The following is a 26,791-nucleotide window of genomic DNA, read 5'->3' on the forward strand; positions in this document are numbered from 1 at the left end:
TGGGTAACCTTCTGCCAGTCTCAATACTGAAATTGCTAACAAGTTTTAATATTTTATGTGCCTCATTCCACTAACATTGAATTATGCATGCGTGACTAAAGTTAATTCATATACACAAACATATCTGTTAAAAACTACTGTAATTTACATTCAATTTCAAGATTACAATATTTAAATAAAAAGCTACAGTACTTAAATCACATTCCCTATTATTGATTTTCAACACCTTCCGAAAATAATATATAGCGGACTTACAAATTGTCCGTCACACCCCTACCAGGAGTATGACGGGCTCCGACCCGTAGACCGGGAACCACCTGACTCATTCGTGACTTTGAACATTATAAACTATAACTCAAAGAATATCTGCACGCAGAAAAGGCCCAACATAGGAATATCCGCTCATTCAGCACACATGTACATATGCAGACCGACAAGGTTGCCACAACATAATGTATTTCATAAAGCCGGCAAGGCTAACAGTAGAGTATCAAGAGCTCAAAATAAGGCCGACAAGGCCACCAATATATTATACAACAATATGAACCGGTGGATCTATAAAACATCTAACTATACACACACGTCTACGAGCCTCTACATAAAATACAAATGATCATAAGGGCAATACCAAATATACTGTAGCTCCGAAGTAAATGGAGTGCTCCTGAGAATCCGCTGATAGAACACCTACGGGCCTGATCCGTCTTCCTACCTACTTGCGGGCATGAGCGCAGCGTCCATAAGAAGGGACGTCAGTACGAATAATGTACTGAGTATGTAAGGCATGAATAACAACATAATATAGACATGAAAGGTAACATGGAATAAAAGAGATAACCGGTACATCTGGATGCCTCATAAGGCGGATGCCATGCATGCTTAGCCTTTAGAAAAATATTTTTATACATATACATAGTACCATGCCCGGCCATTAAGGCTCGGTGTCATATATATAGTATCATGCCCGGCCATAAGGCTCGGTGTCATATATATAGTATCATGCCCGACCATTAAGGCTCAGTGTTATCATCATTAGCCGGCGTCTGGGGCAATATCATAATATGCCCACTGCAGTGGTGTGCACATCTACGTGCCATGCCCGACCGACTATAGCGCGGCGCGGTGTGAGAAAATACATACATATATATATAAAGCATGCATGAGAGCCAAATAAGAGCTATAAATACATCGGAGTGACGTAAGGTCGGTAACTTCCGATTATATTATGGAATAATCATCATCGTTCTATCTCACCTTGAAGGAACAATTATTATAAGGCGAGATCAACAACAATAAATAAAAATAAAGAAAATCATGAAAATAACTCAACCTTCTCATATTTACATTGAAATCATAAGCTTGGGACTTTTAAATATGAAATCATCTGTCACGACCCAGCTAGGGGCCGTGACGGGTACCCGGGGCTAGCCACCGAGCACCACTCGCTCTAATACTCATCTTACTCATTTAATGCTCTTTTACCAATTTTATACACGAATTGTAGGAAAATCATATTTTATATAGAAACATAAATACTTATATACATTTGCCTCTCGCCCATCAAAATAATATATACATAATAATAACATCTTGTAAGACCATCTGACCCACACTGCGTATCTACGAGCCTCTACTGACATACTAAACATATAGACAGAACAAGACTCCGTCGTGCCCAAAATATGCATATATACCAAAAGAAGAATCATAAGCACCTCCGGACAATGAAGTGCTCTCAATCAGCTGACAGCTACTAAGGGTCTAGACCAAGCTCACCTCCCTGTCTACCTGTGGGCATGAACACAGCGTCCAAAGAAAACGGACGTCAGTACGAACATTGTACTGAGTATGAGAGACATAAACAATGAAGAAAGAGAGTGATAATATAATGTGAACATCAATGTGAAACATCTGAATCTGAATGACAATCATAAAAGAAGTAATGCATGCTGTCTTACTCATACTCATCATAATCTCATATATGCATAATATGCAAGCTGCCCGTCCATATCGGAACAGTGTGATAATCAATAACATTAGCCTGCGTCCAGGCCTCCCGCGTCCGGGGTACCATCTCATGCCGCCCACTAGTGGTGTCTGCCCATGCCAAAAGGTCATGGTGTATCCGTATAGCTGCCCGCCTTGGCGGTGACTGCCCGGCCAACTAGGCGCGGTGTAATATGATCATGACATGCTCATCAAAAATACTTGTAATAATATGCTTATCATAATATGCTTATCATAGTACATGCATAAGACTGAAGATCAACTATAATCTATCGGGGTGGCGTAAGGTCGTGATCCCCCGATTTCATTATGGAGCAATTATTGACATTCTGCCTCACCTTGAAGGAATTAGTACATAAGGTGAGTGTAAGCAATAAATAGCATCATTATCAATATGGCATCATCATATCACATCTCTTATCTTATATAGACATTTATGGACTTAGGCTTCTAGCTTTCCGGAAAATAGGAACTCATGAAGAGGAAAATAACTCATGCTATAGGATTCATGCCATTAGAAAGAAAGGACTAACCTCACATACCTTTGTCGTTTAGCTATGTTATCGTTCACTTGCCCTCCCCCAATGTCACGTCGTTACCTTCACGGGAGAATTTGTATTAACATTAGTTAATCGATTATAAGAACGCGTCGTAAATTCTAGAGAAAATTGGGCAACATTTCCCCTGTAAACTTAACAATCCTCGAAATTCCAACTTAGCCAAACATCAATAAAAATACCAACAATTTCATATCAAACTAGAATTAAATCCATTCTTAAATTACTTCCAAAACAGCCCAATATACATTCTCATACCGATACTTGTATACACTTCCTTATTTTCGTATATACATAGTATAACAACAAGCACAACCACAACCACTACAGCCAATTCCACGATATTCCAGTACACCAAACAATTTATAACGACCACCAAACAGTCCATATGATAACAATAACAATTTATCCGATTTCCTGCAATTAATTTCGTATTTCATTCATCTAGCAATCTAGATACGACTTGGATAAATCAAATACGTCTAGGAGAGAGGATTTCTTACCTTATATGCCAAGGAATACTTTTCTTCCACCCTACTTCTCTTTGAAAAAATCTCTAATTTGCTAGGATCCGGAGGAAACCGATGTTATAAACATAAAGTCGACGGAGGAGGATAACTATACATGGTCTTGGAGCAACTCTCTCCCTAGGCCAAATTCCCCATTTTCACGTTGAACCAGTGGCTTGAAAATACCATGGCTGGTGCCCTTTTATTAGCTATACATGGAAATGCTAATCTTCTTGGATGCTATGGTTCTACACAACTAATAAACATATATAGAAACATACGGTGGTGCTAGATATCTAGAGAACCTTAATGTTTAAGAACTAATATGTCAGATGTGTATATATATAGTTATATCCTAGCACAAAAGGAATGCAACAAATATAAACATATGTTGGATACGGTGGTGATTATTTCTATGTAAAGAAATGGTGTCCCACGTGTCTTAATAGAAAGTATATCTTATCTCTTTGTCACCACTTTATGTTGGAAGACGTTCCTTGGTAATAATGATCTTAGCAAAATGACAAAATATCATAAGTAATATTGTCAATAGAAAGACTTCAACCTTATTCAAATATTAAAAAAAAATATCTTATAACAATTGACACGTAAATATGGAGACATCTAGAAGAGTATATCTTATCTAATTTTCCAATCTCATATAAGGAGTACAAATTTTGTACCATAAATTTTTAAAACGGTAAAAATATAATTTATTTTCTTATGAGAAAATAATCTCTATCTTTACAATAAAGGAAAAATCACATTTATAAACTTCCTCATATAAGGTTTATAATTTAACGCATATCTAGAAGTAGTAATTTTAATAACTTTATAAAATCATATCTATCAAACTTTCTACTAAAATATTTCACCTAAGAGAAAAATACGGGATGTAACATCCTTCCCCCCTTTAGAACATTCGTCCTCGAATGTTAAACTAGTCCTGCGCTCCCAATACTTCCTTAAAACTTAAGTACTATCGTCCCTACAATACCCTTTAAGTCCCATCGGTAGTACTTTTAAAAAGGTATTTTATAAAGATTACGGGTGATGGATCAATACTGTCCTCAAGGATATATATAAACATTGTTAATACCACAAAACATACTTTATCGATTACCGTCACTACATAGCATAAAACCTCTCAATTCATACTTGCTTAATATTACAAATATTCATTTCTTCTTTCACACATTATCAAAGGTGCAGATGTACCTGTGACGACATCGGGGTATGACTCTGGATCCTGTCGCTCCGCTAGAGCATATATACGGGGATTAGTGGCACCTGAAGTAGATGCTCCCCCTCTGCTCTGCCTGGACCTGCTGGAATCGGGGGAGTCTGGCCTCCTGGGCGCACCGAAGAAGAACCGGCCGCTGATCCAGTGGGCTGAGTCCCAACTCCACCACTCATCGATGGGCAATCTCTCATCATGTGCCCAAACCTGGCCACAGGCGTAACAAGCATCTGATCCCTGGAGACACCGTCCGGAATGTAGTCTACCGCACTGACTGCACCGCGGTGCTGAGGGTCTCCTCTGGCTATAATCTCCCCTATACCGAGAGCCCGACTCTATAAAACTCTGATCCGGTCCGGGATGACTAGAGAAATCGGACCCCTGGCTTGCAACTCGTGGAGGTACACTAGTCACCGATTGACCTGAGTGACTAGAATAGTTTTGCCTTGATCCCCCTTTATATTCACTGCTTGCTCCCATCGATCTAGCCCTCTTCTTTTGCCTTCGATCAACATCCCGGTCACCCCTTTGCAGAGGTTGCTGTCCTTCTAGATTCTGAGCATGAGCTTGTATACGGGCAATGTCCATCCCTGCTTGCAACGAGGCTGTCAGACAGTCTTTGAATAAGTGTGGCCCCAAACCACTCACAAATCTATGCACACGATCCCCCATGTCGGCCACCATAGTCGGGGCATACCGGGCCAAGGAATTAAATTGTAGGCTATACTCTCGAGCACTCATGCTTCCTTGCTTTAGATTCAAGAACTTGTCCGCTCTAGCTCGGCGGACCTCGGGCGGCAAGTAGTGACGAATAAAAGCATCCACAAATTCCTGCCATACAGGCGGAGGCGCATTCTTTCCTCTTGACAGCACCCAGTTGTTATACCATAACACTGCCACGTCCCGGAGTCTATAAGAGGCCAACTCCACGGATTCGGTCTCGGAGGCATGAATAATTTTCAATGTCCTCAACATCTCATCATTAAAACCTTGCGGGTCTTCATCCGGCTTTGACCCGAAAAACTCCGGAGGCTTCAGACTCATAAAATCACGAGCTCTGGTACTATCTGACTGATCACTTGAACTCACATTCTGCCGCTGTGCCTGGGCGGCAACCAACTGTGTCAGTAAATGGATAGCCTCGGTCACTTGTTGACTCGAAGCAACCGGTGGAGGGAATGGATGCACTGGAGCTGGAGTGGAGACTTCTTCATGCTCTTCTGCTACTGGAGGAATAGAAGTAGCATGTGAGGGAGTGGCACTCTGAGACTCACTATGTCCTAGTTCAACCGGGGGCTCTCGGCTGGTGCCTTCTCCCGCAGCGCCTAGTAATGTGCTGACTTTCTTCTTCTTTCTCAAAGGCATTACTGAAAATTAAACAGAAAAGATTAGATAGTTGCATCCTTAAATTGGCTCTATCGCACGATCTCTTAAGATGAAAGACAGTCATTTTTCCTAAATGCCCTGTAGCCTCTTGTTTATTAGCGTGGTGCGCTACACACCATAAACAAGACTCTACTAGACACGGCTCGTAGACACTTCCTAGGACTAAACTGCTCTGATACCACTTTTGTCACGACCCAGCTAGGGGCCGTGATGGGTACCCGGGGCTAGCCATCGAGCACCACTCGCTCTAATACTCATCTTACTCATTTAATGCTCTTTTACCAATTTTATACACGAATTGTAGGAAAATCATATTTTATATAGAAACATAAATACTTATATACATTTTCCTCTCGGCCATCAAAATAATATATACATAATAATAACATCTTGTAAGACCATCTGACCCACACTGCGTATCTACGAGCCTCTACTAACATACTAAACATATAGACGGAACAAGACTCCGTCGTGCCCAAAATATGCATATATACCAAAGGAAGAATCATAAGCACCTCCGGACAATGGAGTGCTCTCAATCAGCTGACAGCTACTAAGGGCCTAGACCAAGCTCACTTCCCTGTCTACCTGTGGGCATGAACACAGCGTCCAAAGAAAATGGACGTCAGTACGAACATTGTACTGAGTATGAGAGACATAAACAATGAAGAAAGACAGTGATAATATAATGTGAACATCAATGTGAAACATCTGAATAAGAATGACAATCATAAAAGAAGTAATGCATGCTGTCTTACTCATACTCATCATAATCTCATATATGCATAATATGCAAGCTGCCCGTCCATATCGGAACAGTGTGATAATCAATAACATTAGCCCGCGTCCAGGCCTCCCGCGTCCGGGGTACCATCTCATGCCGCCCACTAGTGGTGTCTGCCCATGCCAAAAGGTCATGGTGTATCCGTATAGCTGCCCGCCTTGGCGATGACTGCCCGGCCAACTAGGCGCGGTGTAATATGATCATGACATGCTCATCAAAAATACTTGTAATAATATGCTTATCATAGTACATGCATAAGACTCAAGATCAACTATACTCTATCGGGGTGGCGTAAGGTCGTGATCCCTCGATTTCATTATGGAGCAATTATTGACATTCTGCCTCACCTTGAAGGAATTAGTACATAAGGTGAGTGTAAGCAATAAATAGCATCATTATCAATATGGCATCATCATATCACATCTCTTATCTTATATAGACATTTATGGACTTAGGCTTCTAGCTTTCCGGAAAATAGGAACTCATGAAGAGGAAAATAACTCATGCTATAGGATTCATGCCATTAGAAAGAAAGGACTAACCTCACATACCTTTGTCGTTTAGCTATGTTATCGTTCACTTGCCCTCCCCCAATGTCACGTCGTTACCTTCACGGGAGAATTTGTATTAACATTAGTTAATCGATTATAAGAACGCGTCGTAAATTCTAGAGAAAATTGGGCAGCATTTCCCCTGTAAACTTAACAATCCTCGAAATTCCAACTTAGCCAAACATCAATAAAAATACCAACAATTTCATATCAAACTAGAATTAAATCCATTCTTAAATTACTTCCAAAACAGCCCAATATACATTCTCATACCGATACTTGTATACACTTCCTTATTTTCGTATATACATAGTATAACAACAAGCACAACCACAACCACTACAGCCAATTCCACGATATTCCAGTACACCAAACAATTTATAACGACCACCAAACAGTCCATATGATAACAATAACAATTTATCCGATTTCCTGCAATTAATTTCGTATTTCATTCATCTAGCAATCTAGATACGACTTGGATAAATCAAATACGTCTAGGAGAGAGGATTTTTTTACCTTATATGCCAAGGAATACTTTTCTTCCACCCTACTTCTCTTTGAAAAAATCTCTGATTTGCTAGGATCCGGAGGAAACCGATGTTATAAACATAAAGTCGACGGAGGAGGATAACTATACATGGTCTTGGAGCAACTCTCTCCCTAGGCCAAATTCCCCATTTTCACGTTGAACCAGTGGCTTGAAAATACCATGGCTGGTGCTCTTTTATTAGCTATACATGGAAATGCTAATCTTCTTGGATGCTATGGTTCTACACAACTAATAAACATATATAGAAACATACGGTGGTGCTAGATATCTAGAGAACCTTAATGTTTAAGAACTAATATGTCAGATGTGTATATATATATATAGTTATATCCTAGCACAAAAGGAATGCAACAAATATAAACATATGTTGGATACGGTGGTGATTATTTCTATGTAAAGAAATGGTGTCCCACGTGTCTTAATAGATAGTATATCTTATCTCTTTGTCACCACTTTATGTTGGAAGACGTTCCTTGGTAATAATGATCTTAGCAAAATGACAAAATATCATAAGTAATATTGTCAATAGAAAGACTTCAACCTTATTCAAATATTAAAAAAAAATATCTTATAACAATTGACACGTAAATATGGAGACATCTAGAAGAGTATATCTTATCTAATTTTCCAATCTCATATAAGGAGTACAAATTTTTGTACCATAAATTTTTAAAACGGTAAAAATATAATTTATTTTCTTATGAGAAAATAATCTCTATCTTTACAATAAAGGAAAAATCACATTTATAAACTTCCTCATATAAGGTTTATAATTTAAAGCATATCTAGAAGTAGTAATTTTAATAACTTTATAAAATCATATCTATCAAACTTTCTACTAAAATATTTCACCTAAGAGAAAAATACGGGATGTAACATCATCATCATCGTCGTAATCATCATAGAAACATTCTAATCTTTAGCATCATCATTAACATTGTAAAAACATGTCCGTTGTTGTTGTCATAAAAGCTTATAGAATCATAAATTTTTGACTCGGAAAATAGGGACATTTTGAAAAACATTTATGGATTATCAAGAAAGAAGTCATGCCTTTGAATCATAAACTCTATGAATCATGAATTTCTAGCTTTTGGGAATAAGAATATTCTTGGAAAACATTTATGGATTCACATAAAGGGATCATGGGACATTTAGAAAACACCTATTGGATTCATATGAAAGGAATCATGCCTTTAGAAGAAAGAGGAATAGCCTTAACATACCTGTTCAACCTCCAGTTATCCACACTTATTCGTCCGAATTCGTGAGTCTACATTTAAGAGGATTTACACTATCATTAGACTCATCATAGTATAGTTATACTAGACTTTCCAGTCAAACTACTCTATATTCTACCAAAAATCGGGCAGCATCTCCCTTGTTTATATGCCTAGCCCGAAATTCCAATTCAGCAACCAACAACATCAACAACAATACCAATAGTAGTAACATCATTTCCAACACCAACATATGCCATAAAACAGCCCACACGTTGTTTTCCAACTTCTATAACTAACCAACTTACTATACAATTATTTAACGACTTTATCTCCGTAAATAAGCCTTAAATAATACCAAAAGAGAAAGATACATACCTTTTTTTTTGTTAATATAGCAATATCCTCAATATCCACGCTAAAATCCACCACAAAACAATACTAGAATCACAACCATGCGTTACCCGGACTTAAACCACTACTCCGCTACTTGAAAATTGCTCACTTTTTAATATCCTCACTCTCCCTTCTAAAATCTGGAAATTTCTGGCTAAAATCTAGTGAAAAAAGGGGGGTTACTACCCTTTATATAGGGGTCAAATTCGGGTCGGGTTCACTGTAGCAGTATTGTAGCAAGTCGGTTACTGTAGCAGTACTGTAGCACGCGTTTCTGCTTTGTCAGCCGAATTTGTAACATCCATAATTCTCTACTCCAATATCCTATCAAATAGAGGTTTGTTGCGTTGGAAACTAGACTCGACGAACTTCATTTTAGGCTTTTGAAACACCTTAAAACTCCTAATATACCTAGAGATATATCCCTCCAAAGTTGACCCAAAATTCTATCCTTAATTCTGCCAACTTTTTCCAAATTTTCGACAAACTTATTTTCTTTGATTTGCTTGGTCCTGGAATCTTACAAAACTCCCCCTACATGATATTTATCATTTATTATACTTGATAATGGTCATGTTCATGTGTTTCAAGGTTGTCCTTCCCGATTACGACTTACGAGATCGTAATTCATCTTTACTTCGTTGTTACGTACTTCCCATGGCTTATACCTTCCAAAACTTCATGAGACGTCTCCGATACTCCATTATTATGGTGAAGTACGTGGCATGCTCATGCTCTGAAAGTGCGGGGTGTAACATTCTCCCCCCTTTCAAAAACATTCGTCCTCGAATGTTGAGGTAGAGTTCACTCTGAGGTAGATGTCAATGTTCTTACCTATATTTGTCGGTATTTACTTTACTTACTTGCAGGCTTACTTTCTAATTTAAAGCTGAAATTATCCGAATTATGCAGTTTATCCTTTCTCTTTTGTAACAGAAATTTATGCTTGTACTCAAGGTCATCCCTTTTCTTATTATCTGTCTGTCTACTAACTCTCCATGCTTTATCGTTCTCATTGTCTCTTCATCCTTCGCTGTTTACATTCTTGTATGCCCTTTCATCCCGTACTTAGCACATACTTTTATCCAATTTTGATCCCATCTTCTTTTTATTCAGAAATTCTTATTCTCTTCGATCTCCACGTATCTTTCTTACATTTTATAGATGTCCCAGGCCTTTGCCTTCTTGGAGTTTACTTATTCTTATTCTTCCTCCCTTAAATATAATCTCAAGACTGGTCACATTTTAGCATCCTTTTCTTTCTATAGCAGTCGAATTAATCTTTGCGGTAGTTTATCTTTTAACTAGTTTAACACTGAAATGTCTCGCTTAATTTCTCTTTCCTTCAATTGGACTTTTGGAACTTGTCTAACTAACGGTAATTCTTATACTTATATCAAAAACATCTCAAACCTTTTCTTTAATGATTCCTTTCCTTCAATTTACTCTTAGAGTTTCTGATCCTTAGTTCGGCTAATAACTTAGGGGTGAATTCAGAAATTTGTCGAAGAATAACCACGATTCCTAGTCATGCGGCGAATTTGAATCTTTTCATTCTTTCTTTTGTCTGTAACCTTCATTCATCTCTTTTTCCAATAAGAGCCTTCATGTTGCTTGTTCCACGAGGTCTCATTGTCACCCACTTGATCTAATCAAACGCAATATCCTTTAATCATTTCCTTTGGGGTTCTCCTTCTACTTTTAACCTTTGCCTGACTCTCACTTAATAAGTCTTTCTCATAGTCTGACGCACTTATCTATCATTTTAGTTTATTAATCAAGTGGATCTCTTAATACCTTAAATGTCCATCTCCTTTATTTATATCCTTGAATCCTTTTCTTACGATCTTATCTTCGTCTGCTTCCATGACTTCACCTTCCGTTGACTTAGTCCCTCCTATTTCTTAGCCTTCTATTTCTCTTCTAGTAGACAACTTTCTTATTCTTTTGTGGCACTTTTCCTTGCTTGCTTCTATAGTGCTACTTTAGATTATCCCTCTTAGTACTAATTGACTTTACATACATATAATCTCATTTCCTTGTTAATTATTTGGTTGGACTCCTTAATTCCTTGCATTGTCATCATAGTTCCACCTATGGTAGCGCCCAGATAGTTTGTCATAGATTTTCTTTGCTAATGGCTTATTATTCTCATTAATTACTATACTTCAGATTACTCATCTAATGCGTCAAAAATACCATAGCCAAGGGATTTATAGCCAAGGGATTTATATTCAAATGAGACTCAATTTAACCATATACAACAACCTCTGCGCCACCCCTTATATACTTGTATACAACATTTTCTTATCATCGTTGTTATCCCCTATCACAAGATTATACTTACAACATACTAATGATCATATCTCAAGCTAATCCACTATTCAAAATATTTTCAAATCTATGTTTGAATCTTTCCTCCAATTTCCTCTCCTCCAATCTTAACATCATTACAAAATAACTCATAAGCATGAGACTAAAATAAAATCTTACTTAATTACAACTTCCTTTCAATATGAGTGTGCTTCCCTCTTTAAGTCCTTGGCTCTTCTATACCAGTGGCTAATTGAGGCTCAACTAGCTTCCATCATTCTTCAAATATTTATTGTCGTCCCCACACCATTTTACTTGCCATTTCATCAGGATGGTTATTTATATGGTCCTAGGACATATACTCTCACGATTTGATATAAACGGTGACTTATGATTTCACGACGTAGGAGATGTTTTCTAGTCTTAGGTAATACTGTTGTCATGCTTATCCATAGGCATATTGTTTTTCTTTCTTTTGACGATTATTGAAATTCCTAAAAATATTCCTCTTTTAAAACTCTCACCTCTTCCAATGCTACGATTTCTCTTTACTAATCCCGACTGTCCTTGATACTTAACCTTGGTCACTTGTATGCCTTCTCACTTCTTTTGTTACCTTTTTGGGGTACGTTGCTGCATATTTAATTGTAACAAAAAATTTCTCTGGTACGAGCGATTCGAATCATAGCCCGGAACACAACGTATTGTAGTGACAAAACTTAATTCCTTGATTTTATAAACCTTTATTATCTTGTCATGCCTCCATTCCCATGTCTCTCTCATAATATACATGCATTTAGTCCATTTCCACTTTTTTTTAGCACATCCTTGCTATATTAGTTCATCTCGAATTTCGACTCCTTCAAGCCAGTACGTTTCCTTCTTCTGTACTTGGGAATATTCTAATTCAGCTAAGAATGGTCTCATATACCAGTAACATTTGAGTATTGACCGCTTTGGTAGTCATTCGGCCGAGCCTAGTGATACGCTCAAATTACACCTATTAATGGTATAATGCGGACGTTGTCAAATATAGTAACCCAACAAGGTTGGGGTTGAATACCATAGGGAATATGGTGTGAAAAGGTTACTAAAGTCGTAGATGCTAAGTTCTAGGTCTAATGTCTTAATCCGATAATGTTGGTAAAAGTTGGTCTTTTCTTATAACTAATTTCTAAACTATTTCTTTGGTGGAAATTTATGGTAAAAGAAACTAAGGTTGTGTCCCCGTTAGATAGAGTGTATGATCATGGGTATTGATCTTGATATACTTCTAATGGATTGTTCTATGAGTGCACTTAATCTCTATGTGAATCTTTACTGTTTCCCAATAAATAAAGATTATGTCTTTCTATGATTTTCCCAAATATAAGAAAGTAACCATGAAGAACGATTAATTATGCCAAGTAAATTCTTCTTATTCCTAAGTGAATTTACTAAACAAAGTTTAAAGCTTTGAGTTCTTGTTAACTATTCTTATCAACCCTAATTATTTTCCCAAATAAATCAAGGTTTATGGCTTTAATCAATGTTTGCAACCATTAATTATGAATGAAGAATGAAGAATAATCAAACCCTAATAATCCATTATTTGTATATCAAAAACAAAACCCAATCACAAAACACCCATCATTGGGTTCACAACCCTAGTAAAGGGACTTAGCTACTCATATAGAAAGAAGAACAATGAGAAATAATGAGAATCATAAAGCTTACAATTGATTTAATGGACTTGAGAAATTACTTGTAATTGTTTGTAATCTCCAAAAGAGCTCAAAAATATTAATACTTTGCTAAGAAAATGAAAACTGAGGTCTGTGAAAAAAAAAACTGCGTACAAGAACCCTACAATTAAGTATTTATAGGAGCAAAAATCGTGAGAAGTGAAATGACACAATTGCCCGTCGGGCTTGGTTTACGTTTCATTTTACGGTCCGTAAAATAGTTATACGGACCGTAAAATTACTTCCTCTCACCCTTTTATACGGACCGTATAAATGTCCCGCAGAAATGGCTCATCCATCATTGCTCACTGTGACCACTATACGGTATATTTGACGGTCCGTCAAATATTTTTACGGTCCGTATAATTGATCCGCAGAATTGGTTCGTCTATCATTGTTCACTGTGACCACTATACGGTCAATTTGACGGTCCGTATAAGAGTTTTATGGTCCGTCAAACTGCCCCATCAAACTGACTCTTATTTTCTCCATTTCTTCGACTTTGGCCATCAAAACACTTGATACCTGAAATCCACTAAAAAACACATTAAATCACGTAGACTTTGCTTAAAAACAAGTAACGCTTATAGCCGAAAAGCATCAATGGTGGCATAAAATTACGCCACATCAACACCCCCAACTTAAAGTGTTTGCTTGTCCTTAAGCAAGCCATACAAAACAACGACTCAATCTACACCTAGATATCATAGAATAACAATGTCTACATCGGTTTTGACTCGGAACTTTTGGCATGCATGTTTTCCTTCAACTGACCACCCCAACTGTCTATTGTAAAGCAATATTACACCACTTAAGAATGTTATGACTACCATGAAGCTTCAATACATGACATTACATTATCGAACATATTATCATGCACACAAATGCTACTTTCGGCGGTCACTTTATTTTGTTCAATTCTCTTCCTTATGCCCTCACATAGACCAACGAATGTCCCAACACACATATATACGACAAGAATGGGACGAAGATGAAGAAAAACACTCAACACTCACAAAGAATTCATATCTACACATGCAAATACCACAGGCTTGCCCTTATTTTCTATGTTCTCATCCTAGGCTCGTTCGGTTGTGATCACATTAGGACTTGTTTCGGCTTGTAATGTAGGTTTAGGGACGGGTCGGATACTTTTTGGATATTAGTGACTCACCCTCCTTGAACACTACAACATCTTGTCACCTTAATTTGCCTCTTTTCTTTCCACCCCTTTATTTTCTTTCAGTTTTCGACCTCGATGTGGTTTTACTCCTAACCAACTTACAAATATTTTTGTGTTACAATTTTCTGATATATATATATATATATATATATATATATATATATATATATATATATATATATATATATATATATACGCAACTACCACATCGAATCTCCACTAGCAAACTCCACCACTCCCAACTTATGTTTTTAACATGTACTCCACATTTAATTCACCCCCAACTTAGGCATTTTGCCTCATCTAACTAGTCGCATCAAGGAGGGAACGGGTGCGAAGATGGATTAATTGCACAAAGGGTTAGGTTTCATAATTGGCTAGCCAAGAAAAAGGTCAAAAGGCTCAAAAGGGAAACTAGGGGTATTTAACACTTTTGGTAAGGCTTATTTAGGCAAAGTGACTATTTCAACAAAGAAAGCCTAAGGTCATCTCACAACCAAACTAACTTTCGGATTTCATACAAAACCAACCGGGCAAGTTCTATATTATACATGCATAAACAGAATCAAACTAACAGCTCACACACACATTGGCATAAGGACAATTATTTTTACACTTGTGACCTCCTAAGTAGTCATTTATCACACACAATACCCCAATAATAATAATGTCATATACAGAATCAATCATGTTAATCAATCCTGTTCTAAGTATGCGTTTTTTTTTCTTTCAAAATTTCGTGGGGTCCAAAATTTCCAACAAACCACAGTACATGCCATTAGTTATCAAGTAGTACCAAATAAGACAGAATGACTCTACTCAACCTAAGTAACATCCTAAACATGCCAGTTTCAACAAAATAAAACCCCCTTCAGGAAAAGAACTCTGGCAAAGAAAAGCCGAAGGGGTGCCTAAACACATATTTACTCTCCACTACTATGAAATAGTCCCACCCCCAACTAAAGAAGCATGCATTGTCCCCAAAGCATGAAAATAATTAAACCAAAGGGATAGGGCTACCTGAAATGCTCTAGGCGTCCTGCTTGTCCTGAGGTCTCGTCACCTCAATAGTGGTGTCCAGTGCCTGCTCTGCCGCTGGAACGGTAGTACCAACTGCTGGCCCTATTAGACCCCGAGAGCGTGGTTGCCCCCCTGGACTCATATCACTGCCTGTCATCTCAACAGGAGGGGCATGGCTGGATGACGCCCCTGTAAAATGGGTCTCCTCACGAGAGCGTCGCTGAACCTTTCGAAACTGCTCTTCCTCATCACTGTCATCCTCCTCATCATCAGTCTCCCCGTACTCTCTAGGCCTTTTGCTGGTAGCCCGAGGTGGGGACTCATTTCCCAGCAAGTCGACAACAGGCAACAGAGATGCTAAATCTAGCGGCTGTGCCTGTGGCGGGGCTGCAGACGTAAATCTTTTTTTCACCTTCAACGCTAGCACATCTGTCTTCAGTTGCATCAATTCCGTTTGCATCGTCCCTAGATCGACTGTAGGGCCTACCTTCTCAAGATCCAAAATCCGCCGCTCAAGTCCATCGATCCTAGAATGAATGAGTTTATGGGAATCTTCCCACTTCTTCCTTGCGGGATCCAAGGCTGCTGCCACCCTCTTATCTATATAACCCTGTAGCTGTCCCATCAAGTTAGCAACTTGGCGGTCTGCCCTGTATGCTTTTACAAACGCATCATGGAAATTTTTAGCATTAAACTGTATCATAACACCGCCAAGCAAGGCTGTAGAAGCTGAGGCCACATGGCTGCTCTGAGAGGTAGCAGTGCTGGGGATGGCTGGAGCTGCCTAGGATGAAAGCCCTGTAGATGTATCCGCGGTGCCCGAAACGAACTGATCTGGTGTGCTTGTGGCAGTCAGCCTCTCCTGCGATGTCTCGGGAGTTGCTGGCTCATGTCCCTGGGATGTTGGAGGAGGCAGCACAGCTGCTAGCTCTATAGGAACATCTGGAGTAAGGTGGATGTCCCCATCTCGACTCTTCCAAAGGTCATACACACTCTTGGCTGTTAACCGATGATCTCGATGTGCATAATGATCGAGATTTTCCCGTAAGCATAATGCTGTAATGAGGCAGGGATATGCTAATGACAACTCCTTTGTCATTGCTCTGTGATGAATTTGTTGAACCACCAACTCTCCCACATTTATGTTGTACCTTGACATGATGGCCGCTACTAGTATGGCCCGCTCAACTGTCAACACATTATCCGCCTGACTGGGGTACAACCTATGAATCAAGACGCTCCACCAAAATTTTCCTTCCACGGACAAATCTGCTTTCTTTATTTGTAATGAGGTGTTTTTACTCCATTCAGGGGAACCCCTTGCTATCACCGACGCAACCCATGGTAACTCAACCAGTTTGTCATTTCGATCACCACCCAATCTGTATTGAAGCTCATCTGTGTTTGGAGGTGGTACATAGTCGAGGCCAAAGTAAAAACGATTGATCGTCTCAGTAGAAATATTTATTCTCTTGCCTCGGACTGTCACCTCTGTCAACGGGGGTGGCTTTTTCTTCTTAAGCTGAACCGACTTGAAGGTATTTTTCATTTCCGCCGCATAGTTAGCATAAAATTCCCGAACTAGGGATGAGATGTACTCCCCTGGAGGGTGGCTAATGAAGTTCCACTGATGGTGGTCAAGAGTAGCAAGAAGCCGTGGAAAACCCGCCAGTCTGTCTAGGCTAATGCGTTTTTCCTCATGAATGCTTTTCTTCGGGCCACCCCCTTCTTTTTCTTCAAGCCCGTGCTCGTATATTTCTTGGGAACCCGGCACAGAGAACCTAACACTGTGTTCTGATTTTTCTTTCATTCGGATTTCTCGCAGTCTGGCAGCCTCCACCTCATCTTCCGAGCTGCTAGAGGACGTAGAAGTGTCCTTCTCCTCAGACTGGGAGGACACTTGTACCTGAGTCGCAACACGAGCTCTAGCGAGTCTTGCTGCCAGTGGTTCGTCGTCCCCTGCACTAATTTCTCCTTGGTCGGATGCATCACGGAGGTGTCGGCGACTTTGAGCTCTGTCCCTGCCTCGTGACGTGGTTGGAGCGCTTCCTCGAACTTTGGGAGGCATACTTGTAGAAAGTAAGTAAGTATCGCCTTTAAATTATATGTTAAATGCACAAGTCGCAAGGAATTAAAGAGTCAAATGTGTTGTTTGGACGATTTGACGGTGAGGTTTTACGGTCCGTAGAACCTTTTTTTACGGTCCGTCAAACCTACCGTCAAATTGTCACAGTGATTGGATTTTGGTTGGACCATTTGACGATGAGGTTTTACGGACCGTAGAATTTTCTACGGTCCGTCAAACCTACCGTCAAATGGTGACAGTAAGTGGGTTTGGTTTGGATCATTTGACGATGAGGGTTTACGGTCCGTAAAACAATTTTACGGATCGTCAAAGCTACCGTCAAACGGTCACAGTGTATTATAGTGGCATTAAACACTTGACGATACAGCTTGACGAACCGTCAAAATTTTTACGGTTCGTAAAACTTGTCGTCAAGTTCTTCCACTTAGTTTATGGCAATCATTGTGACACTTGACTCGTTGATTCACAAACAAGATTATACATTCCAGCCCCCTCGTAGACTCATAAAAAGCCGGGGTTACTCAGACTTCACCCCTTTTCATTATCGATTTTCCTTTTTGGCATTTCATCGAACAGTTGGCGGGCATCACAGTGATTGACTCCAAAGGCTTGAACAAAATCATTGAAATGCCTTCCAACCCATCAGATCATCAATTATGAATTCACCAATAGCCAAATTTATGCACACACCCCAATCCCGACATATATTATCAATAATGAGACATAATTCCCATTTATGATCATAGGAACATAGAATCACATACCTGTTGGCTTGTTGAAGTTCGTAATACAACACACAATCACTAATTTCTCAACGGGACCTTGGTCTCGTGAAGACAACCAGCAAAAACAATTATTTTTACCCCAAAATTTGAAATATAAGACGGCTGGGATTTTTTTTTTTTTAAAGGGAAAGAAAAGGAGTTAAATGGAGAAGGGAAAGAGGGGACGTGGGGTGTAAGTGTAGGGAGTGGGTGGGGGAAATTGAACGAATTTGTGTGAAGTGGGATATGAAAGGATTTGAATCGGTATTTGAATTGGGAATGAAAAATGAAACCCAGCCAACTCTTTATATTCCTTATCAGATAATTTTTTTTTGAACGTTTTACGGATCGTAAAAACGTTTTACGAGCCGTAAAACGCCGTAAAAACGTTTTACGGCTTACCTGGGAACAACAAAATGGCATCCTTTACTGTGACAGTTTGACGCTTACATTTGACGGACCGTAAAAATTTATACGGTCGTCAAATGCAGCGTAAACACATCATAGTGAGCAGGTTTTGTTTGTACCATTAAGCGGTCCATTATACGGTCCGTCAAATGATTTTACGGTCCGTCGATTATACCGTCTAACTGTTTTTCTCCACTTGTTCATATTCTGCACCAAAACAAACATTACCCTATATCCAACTAGAAACCTAAATGAAAATAAATATTACACTTGGGTTGCCTCCCAAGAAGCGCTTGATTTAACGTCGCAGCACGACGGTGGTGATCATTTACTCCTTATCTTGGTGCACCAGATCATTGTTCGTTCCGAGGTGCTTCAACCTATATCTGTCAACAATCCTGTCCTCCGAAACCATACCATGATAGTGCTTCAGTCTCTGCCCATTCACTTTAAATGTCCGAGTACCATCTTCGGACTGTAACTCAATTGCTCCATGGGGTGAAACACCTACCACCTCAAACGGACCAAACCACCTGGATTTAAGCTTACCCGGTAGCAACTTCAGCCGAGAGTTAAACAGTAATACAGAGTAGCCCTTGTAGAACTCTCGCTTCAGAATTTTCTTGTCATGGTATTGCTTCATCCTTTCTTTATAGAGGGCTGCACTCTCATACGCCTGGTACCGAAATTCACCCATCTCATTTAATTGAAACAACCACAGCTTGGTTGCTTCCTCCCAATCCATGTTTAGTTTCTTCAGCGCCCACATAACTTTGTGTTCAAGTTCAACCGGCAAGTGACAAGCTTTACCGAATACAAGCTTAAAGGGTGAAGTCCCAATTGGAGTCTTGAAAGCAGTCCGGTATGCCCATAGAGCATCATCGAGCTTTCGGGCCCAATCAGTTCTATTTGCATTCACTGTCTTTGCTAGAATACTTTTGATCTCCCTATTGGACACTTCAACCTGTCCACTTGTCTGAGGATGATACGGCGTCGCCACCCTATGTTTAACACCATATTTCTCCATTAGCCCCGCAAAAACTCTATTGCAAAAGTGGGAACCTCCATCGCTGATTATCGCCCTCGGGGTGCCAAAACGGGTAAATATGTTCTTCTTAAGGAACCCCATCACACTCTTGGCCTCATTATTAGGCAAAGCAACAGCTTCTACCCATTTTGACACATAGTCCACAACAACCAAGATGTATTTCATTCCACCCGAACTTACAAAGGGCCCCATGAAGTCAATCCCCCAAACATCAAACACTTCTACCTCCATAACAAAAATCATAGGCATTTCTTGCCTTTTTCTGATATTCCCTTGCCGCTGACATTGGTCACAGGACCGAACCAATAGATTAGCATCGTGGAAAATGGTCGGCCAGTAATAGCCGCACTCAAGTACCTTAGCTGCAGTCCGGTTTCCGCTATGGTGACCCCCAACAGGAGAGTCATGGCACACTTTTAGAATTTCCATCACTTCACTTTCCGGAACGCAACGCCGAATGATGTTGTCAGTGCATGTCCGGAACAAATACGGTTCATCCCAGTAGTACTGTCGAGCATCCCGCAAGAATTTCTTCTTTTGGTAGGTTTTGATATCTTCTGGAACTAAACCTGTTACCAAATAATTTGCAATGTCGGTATACCACGGTGCCACCTCCATTGACACAGCCAACACCCTTTCATCTGGAAAAGCATAATCGATATCAAGCTCATCAGAAGGTCTCCCAGCTTCTTCAAGTCGAGAGAGATGGTCAGCCACCTGGTTTTCGGTGTCCTTTCGGTCTTTTACCTCAAAATCGAACTCCTGCAGCAATAGCACCCATCTGATCAGTCGCGGCTTTGCTTCCTTCTTTGCCATGAGGTATCTCAAGGCTGCATGATCAGTGTAAACCACAACTTTGGACCCCAACAAATAAGCCCGAAATTTCTCGAAAGCAAACACAATGGCAAGCAGCTCTTGCTCAGTCACTGTGTAGTTCATCTGAGCAGCATTCAGTGTTCTGCTAGCATAATAGACTGGGTGCATAATTTTATTGTGCCTCTGCCCAAGCACAACACCTATTGCAAAACCACTAGCATCACACATCAGTTCAAATGGTAGTGACCAGTCAGGAGTAACAATAATAGGCGCAGTAGTGAGACGCTCTTTTAACTCCTCGAACGCCCTCTGGCACTTCTCATCAAACACAAATTTAGCCTCTTTTTCACGAAGCTTGCACAATGGATTTGCAACTTTGGAGAAATCTTTGATGAAGCGCCTGTAGAACCCAGCATGTCCCAAGAAACTTCGGACACCTTTGACTGAGATAGGTGGAGGAAGTTTTGAAATTACATCAATTTTTGCTTGATCGACCTCGATTCCCTTTTCAGAGATTTTGTGACCGAGGACGATTCCTTCCTTCACCATAAAATGGCACTTCTCCCAGTTTAGCACCAGATTGGTCTCCTCACACCGTTTTAGCACTTGACCCAGATGGCCAAGACAATCTTTAAACGAATCACCAACCACAGAAAAATCATCCATGAACACCTCCAAGAAATCTTCTACCATGTCAGAGAAGATTGACATCATGCACCTCTGAAAAGTTGCTGGTGCATTACATAAACCAAACGGCATCCGACTGAATGCAAAAGTTCCATAAGGACAAGTAAAGGTGGTCTTCTCCTGATCTTCCAAGGCGATGTTGATCTGATTGTAACCCGAATAACCGTCAAGGAAACAATAGTAAGAACGCCCTGCTAACCTGTCAAGTGAATTAACTGTCTCCTCATAGCCTTCCATGTCTTCAGCATCGAAATTCATCAGAATACCAGCCAAAGCCTCACCCAAACTCTCTTCTTCCATTTTGAACTCCACTGCTTCATCAACGAAATCGAATGAATCAATTACCGAAATACTCTCGTAAGCACTTGGTAACTTCATCCCTTTGCTAGCCTGAAAGGTCACTTCTTCATTGTTGACTCGGAACTTTATTTTATTTTTTTCAGAATCCATCAAAGCCCTCCCTGTAGCAAGGAAAGGTCTCCCCAAAATGATAGGAATGTCCCGATCAACAGCACAGTCATGAATCACGAAATTAGCGGGCAACATAAAATCACCACCCCGCACGATGACATCATCCACCACCCCAACAGGTCTTTTGATAGACCTATCAGCCATTTGCAGTCTCATCGTAGTCGGCCTTGGCATCCCCAAACCTGATTGTTTATAAATAGCAAGGGGCATCAAATTTATACTCGCCCCATTATCACACAAGGCACGAGCAAAATCATGGTGCCCAATAGAAAAAGGAATGGTGAACGCCCTAGGATCTCCCTTTTTCTGCACAAGTGTGGTTGAGATGATGGAACTCACAGTATGAGTCAAACTCACGGTTTCATGTTGAACCGTCTTCTTCTTGGTCAGAAAATCCTTCAAATATTTTGCAAAACCGGGCATCTCCTTGACAGCTTCCAAGAAGGGAAAATTTAGAGATAACTGCTTCAGCTGATCATAATACTTCTCAAACTTAGCATCTTCTTTCTTCATTGCCAACCTCTGAGGAAAAGGAGGTTTAGATTTGAACAGCTGTGTCAAAGGGCGGAGAGCCCCTTTTATGGCTTGCTTGCTCGTTTTATCAGCTTCCCTCACCATCTCTGGAATATCATCACCCTTCTTGTCAATAATAATCTCATCAGCAGTGATGGGTGCTTCAGACTGCACCTCATTCTCTTCATCTATCGGCTCAGGATCAATCACCTCTTCAGCAGCCCCTGTATTGTTTTACCACTTCTAGTAGTGATGGCAAAAGCATGGTCTATACCGCCTCCTCCATTTATGGGTTTGGAATAGTGTCACTTGGAAGTCCTCCCTTTTTAGGAGGGTGCTGCTCTCTGGAAATGTCCCTCATCTGCGACTCAAGCTTCTGAATAGCTGCTGTATGGGAACCCCCTGTTTCTGTCAGCCCAGATAAAGTCCTGTCAGACTTAGATTGGTTTGCCAAAATCTGCTCAAGCATTGCTTCAACCTTCGAACTACTTTGCTCTGATGACTCACTTTTCGGTGGTATATAAGGATTTGAACTCTTGTTCCCAAAATTGTTGTTGTTGTTATAGCTCCTGAGATTTCCACCACCATAATTATTGTTGTAGTTACCAGAATTGTTGTAAGCACCTTGTCCTTGGCTTTGCTGCGGTCTCCATTGATTTTGACCCTGATAGCCACCTTGGTAATTCTGTCTTTGATAACCCCCTTGAGAGTTTTTAACATAGTTAGCATCTTCAACCTGCCTAGATGGCCCTTCAAGGAACGGACCATCTTGAGCATGGTACATCCCTTATGGCAAGACTGTATTATCTTCACAAACATTTACCTTTTTGATTTGAGATTCATCAAACTTCTTTGTCAGCAGGGCAATATTTGTTGCAAGTTCTGCCAATGTTTGTTGGGTGTCTTGATTCTCCCTCACCATATTCTGGATCATAGCACTACCATATGGTACCGTATCAACATTGTTTGAGTGCCAAGCCTGATTATGAGTTGTCAGCTTGTTAAGTATGGTGGTTACTCGTCGAAAGGTCTTGTTCATAAAGCAACCATCAGCTGCATTATTAGCTACTGACTGTGACACTGGATCTAACCCTCGATAGAACTTCTCCATCAATATATGATCCTGAAAACCATGATTTGGGCTTTCCTGCAAATACTCCTTGAATCTCTCCCAGGCTTCATATAGTTGTTCCCCCGGTCGCTGCTTAAATTCATATATCTTGTCACGAATTTCAGCCCTTTTGCTAGGGGGATACCACTTTGTGAGAAAAGTAGTTGTCATTTCTGCCCATGAAGTAATAGAATTCCGGGGTAGCTTTTCAAACCATGTTCTTGCCTCTCCAGCTAGGGAAAATTTGAATAACCTCAACCTAATAGCATCTTGTGAAACATTGTTCTGAATGTGATTAGCACACACATCCACAAAATTTTTCAAATGGCGGTGGGTGTCATTCTTGGTGGAGTTCCAAAAGTATCCCTCAAGTTTCAACAGCTGGTATAGAGAGGAGTCAATTTTCACAGTGGCAGCTCCAAATCGAGGCTGAACAATAGGAGATGCATAGTCCTCCTCCGGAACAAATTCAGCGAAAATATTTTCATCATCTGATTCATTCGCCGGATTGTTCACCATATTTCCCTGGTTGTCAGCACGTTGATTTTGCTGATGTCGATTCATGTTCACATTCTTTACACATAGTAGCAAACAGGGTGTGATGGAATAAGCAACAGACTTTAATCAAAGCAAACACTATTTAGTAATTTCAAAACCGTATTCCCCGGCAACGGCGCCAAAATTTGATACGCTCAAATTACACCTATTAATGGTATAATGCGGACGTTGTCAAATATAGTAACCCAACAAGGTTGGGGTCGAATCCCACAGGGAATATGGTGTGAAAAGGTTACTAAAGTCGTAGATGCTAAGTTCTAGGTCTAATGTCTTAATCCGATAATGTTGGTAAAAGTTGGTCTTTTCTTATAACTAATTTCTAAACTATTTCTTTGGTGGAAATTTATGGTAAAAGAAACTAAGGCTGTGTCCCCGTTAGATAGAGTGTATGATCATGGGTATTGATCTTGATATACTTCTAATGGATTGTTCTATGAGTGCACTTAATCTCTATGTGAATCTTTACTATTTCCCAATAAATAAAGATTATGTCTTTCTATGATTTTCCCAAATATAAGAAAGTAACCACGAAGAACGATTAATTATGCCAAGTAAATTCTTCTTATTCCTAAGTGAATTTAGTAAACAAAGTTTAAAGCTTTGAGTTCTTGTTAACTATTCTTATCAACCCTAATTATTTTCCCAAATAAATCAAGGTTTATGGCTTTAATCAATGTTTGCAACCATTAATTATGAATGAAGAATGAAGAATAATCAAACCCTAATAATCCATTATGTGTATATCAAAAACAAAACCCAATCACAAAACACCCATCATTAGGTTCACAACCCTAGTAAAGGGACTTAGCTACTCATATAGAAAGAAGAACAATGAGAAATAATGAGAATCATAAAGCTTACAATTGATTTAATGGACTTAAGAAATTACTTGTAATTGTTTGTAATCTCCAAAAGAGCTCAAAAATATTAATACTTTGCTAAGAAAATGAAAACTGAGGTCTGTGTCAAAACAAACTGCGTACAAGAACCCTACAATTAAGTATTTATAGGAGCAAAAATCGTGAGAAGTGAAATGACACAATTGCCCGTCGGGCTTGGTTTACGTTTCATTTTACGGTCCGTAAAATAGTTATACGGACCGTAAAAGTACTTCCTCTCATTCGTCAAATATCACACCCTTTTTACGGTACAATTTGACGGTCCGTATAACAGTTTTACGGACCGTATAAATGTCCCGCAGAAATGGCTCATCCATCATTGCTCACTGTGACCACTATACGGTATATTTGACGGTTCGTCAAATATTTTTACGGTCCGTATAATTTTTCCGCAGAATTGGTTCGTCTATCATTGTTCACTGTGACCACTATACGGTCAATTTGACGGTCCGTATAAGAGTTTTACGGTCCGTCAAACTGCCCCGTCAAACTGACTCTTATTTTCTCCATTTCTTCGACTTTGGCCATCAAAACACTTGATACCTGAAATCCACTAAAAAACACATTAAATCACGTAGACTTTGCTTAAAAACAAGTAACGCTTATAGCCGAAAAGCATCAATTGTGGCATAAAATTATGCCACATCACCTAGCGATCCTTCAACTCCTCTAGTCCATATAATGCTAGAGTTACTTTCATCGCATGGTTTGACTTATTTCTCTTTTGCTAATTGGATTCTTGTATCAAGTCAAATGTCCACACATATTGGACACAACTCAAACCACTTCCTTTCTTCATGCTTAATAGTCCACAGGTTAATGAATCAATGGTGACATTAGAATTCGTTAGGCTCCTTATAGGATGCCCGACTATACCATGCTCCTTCAGCCGTAATTTTTTTTCCTTCATAGACATCCTTTCCCCAGTACCCTTGAGATTTCTCTTACTCTTGGTTCCCGATTCTGAGTTAGGTTTATACCATACCAGTAAAAGTCGATATTCTCTCTCATATTCATTCTCATGATTCGTCCTTTCCTTAATTTAGCTCATAGTGTCCCATAGTTTCTCTTAACTAATTGTTTGTATCATAATCATGCGTCATAATCCTTCTAATGTCTTGATGATTCTTGCTCTCATCATGAAATTTTAAAGGGATGAATCTCTTTTTATTAATATTGATTTAGGAATATTTACGAGAATAAGAGTTATAATTATTGCGTTGGTATTGTTGGCATATGGATTGAGGTTTGAAGAACGTTTTGGATGAAATTGTGTATATTTATCTTGTAGAATCTTGATGATATTGTTGTTGATGTTGTTCGTATTGTTTGGGAGTTGTTTTGGTATTTAGAGGAAGTAGATAACATAGGGGAAATGCTACCCAAATTTTCGTAATCCAAAGTTAGTCTTCAATAACTAGTACATCTAAGTTGAGATAGGAATATGATTGAAGTATGATTAAAGATATGTTTCTCGCTATATAGGTTCGGGTGAAGGGCGAGCATCAGAGTAAAGGATACTTTAAGTGGTGGCTTGATGAATAAGGTATGTAAGGTGTTAGTTTCCCTCTTTCTTTGGCATGAATCCAACTAGAACATAAATACGAGCGTTCCATAACAAATCCACTCCATTCCCATGCCTTGTATTTCAGATCTTAATGTCTTGTTAATTGATTGATTCTTAAAATATTATTTTACTTATCATCATCGATTGCTTCTTTGGACTCGATACGAATTCCATAAGTTATTTGGAGGCTACCGACCTTATGTCACTCCGAAAGGCCAAGATCAGATTATTGACTTCTCATGCATTGTATATATATAAATGTATTGCACTATTTTACTACACCGTACCGCGCTATAGTCGGTCGGGAATGGCGCGTAGATGCGCACACCACTGCAGTGGGCATGTTCTGATATCGCCCCAGACGCGGGAGGCCCGGACGCGGGCTAATGATGATAACATCGAGCCTAAATGGTCGGGCAT

At 39.6% G+C, this 26,791-nt stretch overlaps 1 protein-coding gene and 1 non-coding gene across 6 annotated transcripts; one reads left to right on the forward strand and one right to left on the reverse strand.

Moving 5' to 3' along the window:
- Positions 1–305: 305 nt before the first annotated feature.
- LOC132603082 (uncharacterized) lies at positions 306–8,459 on the reverse strand. Of its 5 annotated transcripts, none has more exons than XR_009567981.1 (7): positions 7,554–8,459; positions 7,026–7,091; positions 6,215–6,287; positions 4,292–5,680; positions 2,550–2,606; positions 1,716–1,788; positions 306–712 (listed from the first exon to the last, which is right to left on the reverse strand). XR_009567981.1 is itself a non-coding variant. In XM_060315966.1 (6 exons), exons 4-5 carry the CDS (start codon positions 5,676–5,678, stop codon positions 2,575–2,577), a joined length of 1,419 nt encoding a protein of 472 aa, XP_060171949.1. In that variant the 5' UTR covers positions 5,679–5,680; positions 6,215–6,287; positions 7,035–7,091; positions 7,554–8,459; the 3' UTR covers positions 721–1,788; positions 2,541–2,574. The 5 variants fall into 5 exon arrangements, 3 of the variants coding, with proteins under 3 accessions (XP_060171949.1, XP_060171948.1, XP_060171947.1); XR_009567980.1 differs by having other exon boundaries at positions 2,541–2,606; XM_060315966.1 differs by lacking the exon at positions 306–712 and having other exon boundaries at positions 721–1,788; positions 2,541–2,606; positions 7,035–7,091.
- A 14,904-nt stretch (positions 8,460–23,363) lies between these two features.
- LOC132604731 (small nucleolar RNA R71) lies at positions 23,364–23,469 on the forward strand. The gene has a single exon (XR_009568833.1). It is a non-coding gene; the product is annotated as a small nucleolar RNA R71 (small nucleolar RNA).
- Positions 23,470–26,791: the final 3,322 nt, after the last annotated feature.

Source organism: Lycium barbarum, chromosome 7 (genome assembly GCF_019175385.1).
Source record: "Lycium barbarum isolate Lr01 chromosome 7, ASM1917538v2, whole genome shotgun sequence".
Lineage (NCBI taxonomy): Eukaryota > Viridiplantae > Streptophyta > Magnoliopsida > Solanales > Solanaceae > Lycium > Lycium barbarum.

Coding starts and splice junctions, on each gene's coding strand:
- LOC132603082 (XM_060315966.1), bottom strand. CDS start 5,678: ATGCCTTTGAGAAAGAAGAAGAAAGTCAGCACATTACTAGGCGCTGCG. Junction 2,607..4,291: donor ATACCCCGATGTCGTCACAG/GTACATCTGCAC, acceptor TCTCCCGTGAAG/GTAACGACGTGACATTGGGG.